The sequence below is a fragment of the Balaenoptera borealis genome (genome assembly GCF_965194805.1).
Source record: "Balaenoptera borealis genome assembly, chromosome: 2".
In the NCBI taxonomy this organism is placed as follows: Eukaryota; Metazoa; Chordata; class Mammalia; order Artiodactyla; family Balaenopteridae; genus Balaenoptera; species Balaenoptera borealis.
Window position 1 is genome coordinate 60859246 of NC_138867.1, and position 12612 is coordinate 60871857.

A 12612-nucleotide genomic window follows, 5' to 3' on the forward strand; every position below is an offset into this window, starting at 1 on the left:
TCTACATGATTGTCTTTTAGAGAGTTTGATCTGGACATATGGTACCATCTCTCTACATTGCTTCAGTGTTAGTAAATGCTAAAATGATAATTTTAAACTCCACTGAGTAGTATCTAAATACAACTTAAACACAAAGTTATTTAACCACTGAATGAGAAATATCTTTACTCTGGCTAAGTCAGGTGCCAAAGACCTGTTTTCATCCATTCCTTCCCAAAATATTCCTAAGCAATTGCAACTCTGGGCAGAGACAGCAATTTTAGGACCCTAAGAATTAAAGCAGGTCAGGATGGGTTAGAGTCAGGAAAAGGATATCAACGACATTAATGATCAGCATAGTAGAGTCAAGGGGTTCCCTAAGTTTTGAAAACTCACCCTGAATTTGAGTGGTCCAGCTATTCATGAATCAGAGAGGTAGCTAGTAAGAGAGAATATTACCTGCCTACTGGGGCTTAAAAAGACCCTGCAGGATGCAAATTACTACATATAGAATGGATAAACAACAAGGTCCTACTATATAGCACAGGGAACTATATTCAATATCCTGTGATAAACCATAATGGAAAAGAATATGAAAAAGAATACGTGTGTGCGTGTGTGTATATACATATATATATAACTGAATCACTTTGCTGTACAGCAGAAATTAACAACATTGTAAATCAACTGTACTTCAATAAAATAAATTAAGAAAGATAAAAGACCCTGCAGTATATATATACATAATCTCTCCATGAGCTCTGGTCTTGCCAACCATGATCCTTCTTCCATTACACAGTTGTCGAACAAGCCTGTGCTTGTTTGTTTCCCTTTCAAGGTTCTCTTAAATGTTCATTTTAACTGATTTCACCACTACATATGGATAAGGGTGGAAGGTGGAAGCTGCTTAATGGAGAGGGAAAGTGAAATTCAACCTGGATTCATACCTCTTAGACAGCATTTCAGAGAGTAGAAGATGGAAGAAGCAGCCTGATGGTAATAATCACAAGATTGAATTAATCATTATTCCCTGTCAAACAAGTATTTTCCAGTATTCAAAAACTGATTATAGTAAGATCAATGATGCCTGCTGTATTAGTCAGCGTTCTCCAGAGAAACAGAACTAACAGGATATGTTTATACATAGAAAGAGATTTATTGTAAGGAGCTGGATCAGGTAACTATGGAAACTGGCAAGTCCAGATCTGCACTGTGGGCCATCAGGCTCAAGACCCAAGAAAGCTGATGGTATAGATAAAGTCAAAAGGCCGTCTGCTGGATAATTCTCTCTTGCTCAGGGAAGCTGGTCTTTTTGTTCTATATAGGCCTTCAACTGGTTGGATGAGGCCCACCCACATTATGGAGGGCAATCTGATTTACCCAAATCCACTGATTTAAACGTTAATCTCATTCAAAAACATCCTCAAAGAAATTCCCAGAATAATGTTTGACCAACTATCTGGGCACCTGATGGCCCAGACAAGTTGACATATAAAATTAACTAACATACCTCCTAATTTTGATAGCAATGTCTCCAATTATCTCTCCATACATACTACTAAACTCTCCAAACAAAAATTTTAAAATTTCTATGTAAAGTTTAAAAACTGCTTGCCATAGCACCTATAAAGAACAAGAAAAGGTACAGCAACACCCAATAAAAATGATGAGCATGAAATATTTTAAAAGACTGCTCCTTATGTTTTTAAAAATTAGCATAGTGCATGTCAAACCAAAGATCCTCTATTTCTTCATAGTTTGCCCTTATTTGAAATGTTCCATCATTTTTTAAAAAATTTTTATTGCGGTATAGTTGCTTTACAATGTTCTGTTAGTTTTTGCTGTACAGTAAACTCAATCAGTTATACATATACACATATCCACTTCTGTTTTAGATTTCCTTCCCATTTAGGTCACCACAGATCACTGAGTAGCGCTCCCTGTGCTAAACAGAAGGTTCTCATTAGTTATCTATTTTATACATAGTAGTGTATATGTGCCAATCCCAATCTCATCATTTCTAAAATAGTTTGTTTTGAAGTTGAATGTCAATATTATATCTGAGTTTTAAGGAAAATTTATTTAGAAATCTGTTTAGTAACTGAATTATTTAGAATTTACTTAAAATCAGGTTGAAGTTGTGAGACAATATGTATTTTTTTCTTTAAATAATTCTGGGAAAGCACCTTTTCTGGTCTCTCTATTTATTTGACAAAATCAATTTTCCTCATACAGTTAAATTTCTAAAGGTTTATTTTCAAAGAATAAAATTAAAAACTGTGAAAGCAGCATCTGTCAATTTAAAAACTAATATCAATTAAAATCTGCTACAGATGTTTAACACTTTGGTAACATGGTCTAACTCTTACTGTAAACAAAAACGGTGAGGGTGGGGTGGGCAGTGGAAAGTTGAAGGAGATATCTATTTTACTACCAATGAATTCCCATGAAGGCAAAAAAGAGGGACAAATACCAAGTACTTCATTTATCCTTCTTATCTTAATTTTACAACAAGCCCATAACCAGCAGATGGCTGAGTTACAGTCTCATGAAAAATCTTTGAAAGATACATTCATTAACTCTTCAAGTCCTCTATGGCAATTGTTCCAACAGCTGATCATCACCAATTACTTGGGAGGCTTTTGAAAAATGGACAGTCCTAGGTTCTACTCAAATACGGGTCTGAGAGTCTATATTTTTAAAAAGCTACTGATAAATGGAATATTTATAAATGGAATGGAATATTTATAAATGGAATATTTCCTGCCATATCGATAAACAAAGGATGTCAGTCATCAACGATTGCAGCCATCCAACGTGAGCCAGTGAGCCCTTGAGGAAATTCAGGGCTGAAAAGAATACCTGCCATCTAGCAGCCATCAGACTGCAGCCACTCCCTGCGGTGAGCCCTGAGGAAACTCAGGATGTGAAAATACAGGATACTGGCCCCAGAGAGCTGAGGTTCACATCAAAGGAATGATTTCAACGAGCCCAGACTCTTGCATCTTCCCACACATAGAAAAGCTCTAAATTCCTTAACTTGAGATATCTGGTTTTCTTTAATTAACAATAATCTTTTGACGTTCCCAACTACCTGCCCTTTGTTGCAAAACTCCTAATTTATCCTGGCTCCTCCCCTTGCCTCCTCAGAGCAGTTTCTCAGAGTTATCTGAAACGCTGTCTCCCGGCCTGCAGTGCTCATTTTGCCCCAAATAAAACTTACCTCGTAACTCTCACGTTGTGCAATTTTTTAAGTCAACACTATCCAAATAAGTTTGGTAATCAAGCTTTCAAAATCACCGTTCTGAGGTACAATCTAGAGCCTGGTACAATATTCACATGGTAAATGTTTCTCAGGTAAATTGAAAAAAGTTAATTTTTATTTCCCATTTCACAGTTACTGAAGCTAAAGGGAAAAAAATTCTTTTTCTTAAATCAGAAGTTATAAAAATGATTTTGCAACAAATTATTAGAAGCTAAATATGGACATCTCAGCTTTAAAAAAATATTTGGTGTTGAATTTTACTCTTTTGACTAGATTTAATTCAAGTGATACACCTTCCTAGGTACAATATTAAATAAACCCACATGGTCACTCTTTGGAACTGCTGTCAGTTTCTCCTATTAAAATACATGTATTCTCCGTTCTATTCCTTAAGACTCTGTAGTTATCTCTGGTTAGCTAACTTATTTATGCCAAGGTGCTAAATGAATCATCCCTTACCTTTCCCCATGGTGACTGCATTAAAAAGAAACAAGTGAAAATTTGTGTATCTAAGTGTGTGCCCACACACATGCACTCTCACACACACACACACAATAGAAGGGTCTTTCAGTGGCCCATATTTCAAATTATACTACACAGACTAGTATCTTCTTCACAAATTTAAGGTGACCTCTGACACACAATGGAGATGAAACTGTAATTATTATATCCTATTTTAGCCTATTTTAACCTTCTCAATTCCACATCTCTACCAGGAAGAGAAATAAATAAAGGAAACAGGGCCTAAAACATTTGGCTTTTACTGAAGTTGCGGTGAAGAAACAGAATGGCGAAGAAAAGGGAAAAAACTGAGTAAGAAGAGAAAGAAGTAAAATAATAGACAAAGAGAATTAATCATTAGTAATTTGCCCCTATTTCAAATAGCATTACCAATTTTTAATAAGTATGTATTTAATCAATATACTACATACCTGTAAGACTGCATCCTCACTAAGAATAGGCATCATCTGATTTTTATTCATTTGCTCTTGTGGATCCTCTCTGAGTCTGAATCCAAGTTGAATCTCTGGAGATGTGCCTAGGATGAAATATAATCATAAATTATTTGCAATATTTTTATTGCTCTGCTTTAACAATGACCCAAGGATTTTATAGACACTGCAAAATGTCATTAAAAATCATCTTGTATGGGACTTCCCTGGTGGTGCAGTGGTTAAGAATCCACCTGCCAATGCAGGGGACACAGGTTCGAGCCCTGGTCTGGGAGGATCCCACATGCCGCAGAGCAACTAAGCCTGTGCGCCACAACTACCGAGTCTGTGCTCCAGAGCCCGCGAGCCACAACTACTGAGCCCGTGTGCCACAACTACTGAAGCCCGCACGCCTAGAGCCCGTGCTCTGCAACAAGAGGAGCCACGACAAAGGGAAGCTCGCGCACCACAAGAGTGGCCCCTGCTAGCCACAACTAGAGAAAGTCTGCGCACAGAAACAAAGACCCAACGCAGACAAAAATAAATAATAAATAAATAAATAAAATTTAAAAATCATTTTGTAAATCATAATTTCCTAACTGCCACTTTTATGTGTCAAGGTTTTTAAATTTAAGAAGAAACGTATACACAATGCTGAATGAAATAATACTTGATATTTCTTTGTCCCAGGATGAATGAATGCAAAGGATATATAAAGAAAATTGTACAGACTTAAACCCTGCTAGAAAGAACACTTTCTTTTTTCATTTTAAGTCATTTTTTAAAACTCATAATGCTATTATTCAAGAAGAGTCAGAATTTTCAAGATGGCAAATTTAGCCCATATTTAACTTTTCTTCCCTTCCCAGTTCCCAAAAAGAATCCAAAGAAATTAGTTTTAAAAAGAAATCTGAAGCAGCAATGGGAAAAAGGAAATATACTCGCTATAGATTAGAAGATGGGAATGGATTAAAGGGAAACCAAACCCTGGTTAGCAGCTTGTCACTCATCATAGGAAAAGGAGGGGCTCCCTCAGAAGTAACCAGTATATGGAATTCTTCCATCAGAATCCCAGAAAACCACCTAGCTCAGAGCAAATCCCACCGACAAAATATGAAGGAGGGTAAGCTGGAAGCTCACAGTGGCTGAAGTCTCATACTATTTGTACCAAAGAGCTTGCTGTTTGTACCAAAGAAGCTTAGGATGTATGCTGCAGCCAACTACTCTGTGTAGGAGAATACGTTCCCTCCAAGATACGGAAATGTACTAAAATCTAAGGCTGATAAAAATAATGTAGTGATGGCACAGAAGTAGAAATAATCAAATAAATCAGTGAAACAAAACAAAAAGTGGGAAACAGACCTATAATATATTTGGGAATTTAATATATAACAATAATGGTATTTTAAACAGTGGCAACAAGATGACATAAATAAATAATAAATTCAATAAATAATACTGGGGCAATCAATCATTTGAAAATAATGAAGTTAGAGACCTACCCTACCTACCGCCCATATGTTAAATTATTCTAAAAATATTAAAGACATAAAAGTAAAAACAGTAAATATAATAAATGGAAAAAAGATAAAGAAAATATTTTTATGGTCTTGAGATAGGTAAAATATTTCTAAGTTTGAAAAAAGAAACCTTGAAAGAAAAGACTGACAGATTTTATTATATAAAAATTTTTAATTTCTGTACTACAAAATATATCATGAATAACATTAAATGATAACTAGGAAACTGGGTAAAACTATTTACAATGTACATATGACAAAGTTTTGCTGTCTTTAATATATAAAATGCTCTTATAAATTAACAATAAAACGAGAATAATTAAGAGACATTAAGGCAATTCACACACACAAAAAAACTATAAATGGTCAATATTAAAATATGCCTAGCCTTGGTATTCTTCAAAAATGCAAATTAAAATAATCAGATATGTTTTATTCACCAGTGTGGCAAAGACTGCATATGTCCTGTGTTGGATCTAGAGGGAAAAAGTCATCTATTTTAGGGGTCAATATATGTCAAGGTCTGACATGTGCTCATCCTTTAAAGCAAATCTAACTTTAGCTAGTTACTCTAAGGAAATAATCGGAAAAGGAGGCAAAGATATAATACTGAGAAACATCAAACATAATCAAATCATTATATAAGGGTACATTCATACAGTGGAATAAAAGTAGCAATTTAACAGGCTGAGGTAGATCATTATAACAAAGAAATAATACATGTAGTGCAATACTAATTATGAAAAAAGATATATATATTGGTATGCAAAAGTCTAGAAAGAAACACAAATACTAAACACTGCCAATTGTTGGCAGTGGAATTACAGGGAAGAGAAGGGGATGGGATCTTTCACTTTCTACATTATATAATTTTACATTTAAAAAATATTTTATACTTTTAATAATTAGCAAAAATAATTAAGGTCTATCCATTTGGGGAAGGGAAGGGAAGGAAAGGGAAGGGAAGGGAAGGGAAGGAAAGGGAAGGGAAGGGAAAAAACTTGGTTGGAATATTGAAACAGATCTCTAACTTCTTCCTAGTGTCATTTTATATATCATAAGAACACATTCTGGAGACCAATATTACACACTATCCCTTCCAATTACATGTAGGAAAAACTACTCCAAGATGAAACTGTAATTTGCCACCAGGTATCAGGTGAGAGGAAGTACAGTGAAGACTTTGTGAACTACAGTGGGCTTGAACTACACAGGTCCACTTAAATGAGGATTTTTTTTAGTAGACATACATTTGGCCCTCCATATCCATGGGTATGGCGTCCACAGATTCCACCAACCGCAGATCATATCGTGCACTATGTTTACAATCTGTGGCTGGTGGAATCTGTGGATGTGCAATCCACAGATAGGGAGGGCCAACTATGGGACTTGAGAATATGAGGATCTGGGTGTACACAGGGGTTCCTGGAATCAATCCTCCATCGATACCAAGGGACAAGTGTATACACACAAGAAGATTTTCATGATGTTTAGGAGATTTTCCTTCCATTCTACACCTATTTCCAGACATCCTCCAATAAAATATAGCTCACAGGAAGAAATCATAAAAGGAAATAACCTACAATTTGAACAGCTACTGCAGAATTGATCTTTTTGAACTGTAACAATTAGTGATAGATTTTTCCAGAAGTGCTTAAATTGATCTAGAAGTGGACTTAGGAGGTTTGGAGAATTTGTAAGTGAAAGGCTCTTTTTAAAAATATATATACCAAGGACATTTGTAACTTAATTTTAGTCAGAAAGAATCAGACTGATTATTAAAAAGTATTATTTACTTTTGCAAATAGGAAAGTTCAGGGTTAAGCAGGAGATTCTGGGGGGGGAGAATTGCTATTCAAGTGCCACTTCCACGACTCAGTAGCCCTCTCTGAGAGTCGTAAACATCTTCCAGAAGTTACAATCCCCATTGCTATCCTTATAAAATAACAGATTTTTAAGGTGTATTACAGATGCCTGTAAGAAACTAACTCCATGTAAAGTTAAAGAATAAGACTAAATATAAAAGGATAAGTTAATGGAATAATAATACTTGGAAAATTAAAGGAACTACTTAGAGAAAAGAATTATTTCTCACCTTTGCATGTTCTACTTATAGCAGGATGGAGACTGAACTCAGATCTAAGAGATGTGTCTTGATTAAAGATCAACCTTTCAAACATAAGAAAAGAAGGTACAGATGTTATGAAGTTTCCTACACAAAGACTAACAAATCAACTGTCATTTTTTAGAAAATTTCTTCCAGCTTTATCGAGATATAATTGACATACAACATTGTGCAAGTATAAGATGTACAATATGATGATATATTGCATATATTGCAAAATGATTAAGTGGATAAACTTTTTTTTTTGGATAAACTTTTAACATGGTTCAATGTAAACTACTCATAAAAATTATAATTAAATTTGCTAAAATTCTTAGTTACACCACTATTAATATTCTATATCAAAGTATTTTTTTTTCAGAAATGTAGCCTTTAATTTAAAACTTATCCAAGATGAAAAATAAAGACTTACTCATGTGGTCATGTTCATTTTTATAAATATTCTGTTATTTTTGGATATTTTGGAGCAAGGGACAAATATCAATATAGTTTTTGAACAGAAGTGAAATGAGGAGATTATTTGAAGGACCAGTGCTGTTGGGTTTTTTCCTTCACCTTTCTCTATACCACAGAGAATTTAAGATTAAAATCCCAGGGTTAAATCTGAGTGTATATTTTCAGAACATACAATTACAGAACTTTAACTTTTGGATTCACTTCTTACTATGCTCTTGGCAGCACCAAGGTAAAGAGAGAAGACAGTCCTTGTTCTCAAGAAGCTTCAAATCTGGCGAGGGATACAAATAGCAATGATATAGCATGGTGAGTATGCTACTAGGCAGACCTAAGTGTTTATTTCTTCTGCTTAAAAAGCCTCTACAGAATGAAAAAACAGGCAAAGGACTTGAATAGACATTTCTCCAAAGAGGATATACAAATAGCCAGTAAGTACATGAAAAGATGCTCAACAATACTAAACATTAGGGAAATGTAAATCAAAACCACAATGAGATACCACTTCACACCAACCAAAAAAAAAAACAAAAAACACAAAATAACAAGTGTGGCAAGGATATAGAGAAACTAGAACTCTTGTACATTCTACTGGGAATGTAAAATGGTACAGCCACTGTGAAAAACAGTTTGGTGGTTCCTCAAAAATTAGACATAGAACTACCATTTGATCCAGTAATTCCATTTCTGGGTATGTACACAAAATAACTGAAAGCAGGGACCTAACTTGTACACCCATGTTCATAGAAACATTATTCATAATAGCTAAAAGGTGGAATTGACAAGTATCCATCGACAGAGGAGTGGATAAACAAAATGTGGTACAGACATACGGTGGAATATTTTTCAGCCTTAAAAAGGAAGGAACTACTGATACACGCTACAACATGGATAGACCTTAGAGACATCATACTAAGTGAAATAAGCCAGACACAGAAGAACAAAAATGGTATAATTCCACTTACATGAGGTAGAAAGTAGAATGGTAGTTGCCAGAGGCTGAAGGCATGAAAGAATGGGGAGCTATTATTTAAAGGGTACACAGAGTGTCAGCCTGGGAAGATGAAAAAATTCTGGAGATAACTAGTAGTGATGGTTGTACAACAATGTGAATATATTTAATGCCATTGAATTATACACTTAAAAATGGTTAAAATGCTAAATTCTATGTTATATATATCTTACCACAATAAAAAAAAATGTTTTAAAATCTTGCCAGAATCCAGGAATGTAACAACGTACTAAGGCATAAATATATGATTTGGAACTAGGGGTTTTTTGGTTTATTTACTTATTCATTTTGCTTTTTTTTTATGGAAAATTACAAACATCAACAAATAATAGAGACAATAGTATACTCATTGTCTAGGTGCAACAATTACCAGTACACAGCCAATCTTGCGTCCTCTATAATCCCTCTGCCATCCTCTCTACCCCCTGCGAGTCTCCCACTGGATTATTATTATTATTTTTAATTAATTTATTTATTTTTGGCTGTGTTGGGTCTTCGTTTCTGTGCGAGGGCTTTCTCTAGTTGCGGCAAGCGGGGGCCTCTCACTATCGCGGCCTCTCGTTGCGGAGCACAGGCTCCAGACGCGCAGGCTCAGCAGTTGTGGCTCACAGGCCTAGTTGCTCCGCGGCATGTGGGATCCTCCCAGACCAGGGCTCGAACCCGTGTCCCCTGCACTGGCAGGCAGATTCTCAACCACTGTGCCACCAGGGAAGCCCCTGGATTATTTTTAAAGCAAATCCTGGACATCTTATTCCATTTCATCTGGAAATATTTCAGTATTCAACTTTAAAAGATAAGGACTCTTCAAATATAACCGTAATAATCACACCTTTAAAAAAACAGCCAAAATTTCATACCTAAAAAAAAGTCAATAATTCCTTAATATTATTAAATTTACAGTCTGTAGTAAGCAGCCTCTATAATGGCTCCTGGTATTTATGCCCCTGTATGTGGTATTTATCCTTGAGTATGGACTGGATCCAGTGACTCTTCTAACGAACAAAATACAGCAAATAGGTAGAGATGTTCCTTCTGAGATTAGGTTACAAAAAGATAGTGGCTTCCATCTTACTCTCTTATTCTCTTGCTTCTTCCCTCTCATGGAAGCCAGCTTGCCATGTTGTGAAAGCCATTTGCAGAAGCCTATGTAGCAAGAAACTAAGGGAGGCCCCCAGTCAACAGTCAGAGAGGAACTAAGGACTCTGTTCAATAGCCAGAGAAGGAACTGAATCTTACAGCCACCATTTGGGAAGAAGATCTTTCTCATGAAGCCTTGAGATGAATGCAGTCTTCTGAGTCCTTGAAGCTGATGATCCAGTTAAGCCACTCCTGGATTCCTGAGTCACAGAAACTACACAGTATGTTTATTGTTTTAAGATGTTAGTAAGTTTTGGAGTAAGCTGTTACACAGCAATGTAAACTAATAAACAGATTGTAGTCAGATTTCCCTGTCTCTTTTTACAGTTGTTTTGTTCATATCAGGCTCCAAACAAGATGCACACATTGCATTTGGTTGTATGTCTCTTAAGTCTCTTAAAATCTATAAGTTATCCCCTTCCCTGCCCCTTCCAATTTATTTGTTGAAGAAACTGAGTTGTTTTTCCTATAGAGTTTCCCACATTTTGGATTTGAAGACTGCATGTCTTTTAACATGTTCCTCTGTCCTGCATATTCCCTGTAAACTGGTTATTATATATAGAGGTTTGATCTGATTTGAGTTCAATTTGGGGAGGCAATGTGTGTACTTCCTACAGGAGATAACAAAGAATGTGCTGAGAAAGGCAGTCTTGTGCATACAGTCTTTCAACCCCTGCTAGGCCTTGGGTCTGGAACACCTTCTTACTAAAAGATAGAGTCCTCCCAGCCTGTACTGGACTTACTACCTTGAATGGGAATCCCTTTCCCTGTTTAGACTCAGTGTGTACTCCTTCGTTCTGTTTAAACGTGTGTGTCATATGGCACCTGGCCAACCCCACTGCTCTGTCTATCCTCTGTGGGGAGAGGATGCAGTCCTTCGTTCTGTGGCACAAGAGGGGTGTGGGCAGGCCAATGGCCCTGCGTCAGCTGCAGAGAGTGACTGCTGGCCACGGGGCACTGATGCCCACTACTGAAGCTAATCTTGCTCTGTCTCTTCTCTTCTCTCCGTTTAACAGTTTTAAGAATAGTACTTGGCACCATTCTGTTTTAATCATTGGAGGAGCCCCTATTTGCCATATATCCTGACCAAAAATGTTGCTTTCTTTAGCTAATTTAATGTGATTATTAATTCTTTGTCTCCTTGTATTTTGCTTTCTATTTCTCCCTTCTGCAACTGTATCCTTTAAAACAGGTATTTTCCATCTAGACAATTCACATGAAAATAGTGCTAGTCTATCTTAAGGGAAAGAATTAACACTCATCTTGCAGGGTAATTATGTTCAATTAGCCTTTTACTATATGCACTTATAATGTTCAGAGGACATGATTTGACCTGAACATATACCTAAATCCAGGTAATAATGAAGTATCTTATAAGGTGGTTCTGTTTAAATGTATTGAACAGGATTAGTTTGCAATATATCCTTTAATGTTATTGAGCAGTTAACATTTACGGGATGCTGGGACAGAAATTAAGGATTGGTAAAAGGTTCCCAGGGCACGTATAAGAAAAATGAATCCTGCCTCTTAGTAAACAAATCACAAGCAAACAAAACCTCACTAATCAGCAACTTAAATTCTTACAGATTAGTAGCAACACTTACCAAGCCGAAAAAGGGACTGGATGCATTTTACAGTTTCAAGAGGGCTAGGACCAAGTCCAGGTCCTCAGAGTACTTTTCAGGCACAGTTAACACCTGGCATCCTCATTCTTTGAAAGCCTTGCTTTATCTAATCCCAGTGGTCACCAAACCCTTTCTCAGATCTTAGCAAAAGCACCTTAATAGCTGCAACATTTAAGGATTATTTATGTATAACATTTTGCCTGTTGGGGGGGTCTCTGCTCTACTAGGACCTGTGCTCCTCATTCCAGTCAAAGTTGAGAGATTGTGCATGAAAAACAGAATAAACTGCATATAAGTAAGCAAAGAAGATGGGTGGGAGGGAAGCAATGGTATTCAGCTCCAGCAATGCTTAGACTTTGTATTTCCATACCAATAAAAAGAACACTAATTTTTAACCTTGAGCTATGAGATCTGAAAGAATGATGTTTCTATGGCACTGCAGAGAAGCATTTAAAAATGAATTAGGGGGAAAAAAAAAGATTGGTCAGTCAAGATAGAGTAAGCCATCTATAGCCTAGTTCTCCACTCATTACAACTAAAAACTCTGGTAGATGGGACTTCCCT

The 12612-nt window shown here is 36.2% G+C and overlaps 1 protein-coding gene across 1 annotated transcript in view; it reads right to left on the reverse strand.

Moving 5' to 3' along the window:
• ANKRD31 (ankyrin repeat domain 31) overlaps window positions 1-12612 on the reverse strand; it is a 139179-nt gene that overhangs the window by 122647 nt on the left and 3920 nt on the right. Inside the window, exons 2-3 of the mRNA XM_082374969.1 lie at window positions 7792-7865; window positions 4177-4283 (exon numbers count right to left, since the gene is read on the reverse strand). Coding sequence (XP_082231095.1) covers window positions 4177-4283; window positions 7792-7865 — 181 coding nt within the window. The remainder of the gene's footprint in view (window positions 1-4176; window positions 4284-7791; window positions 7866-12612) is intronic.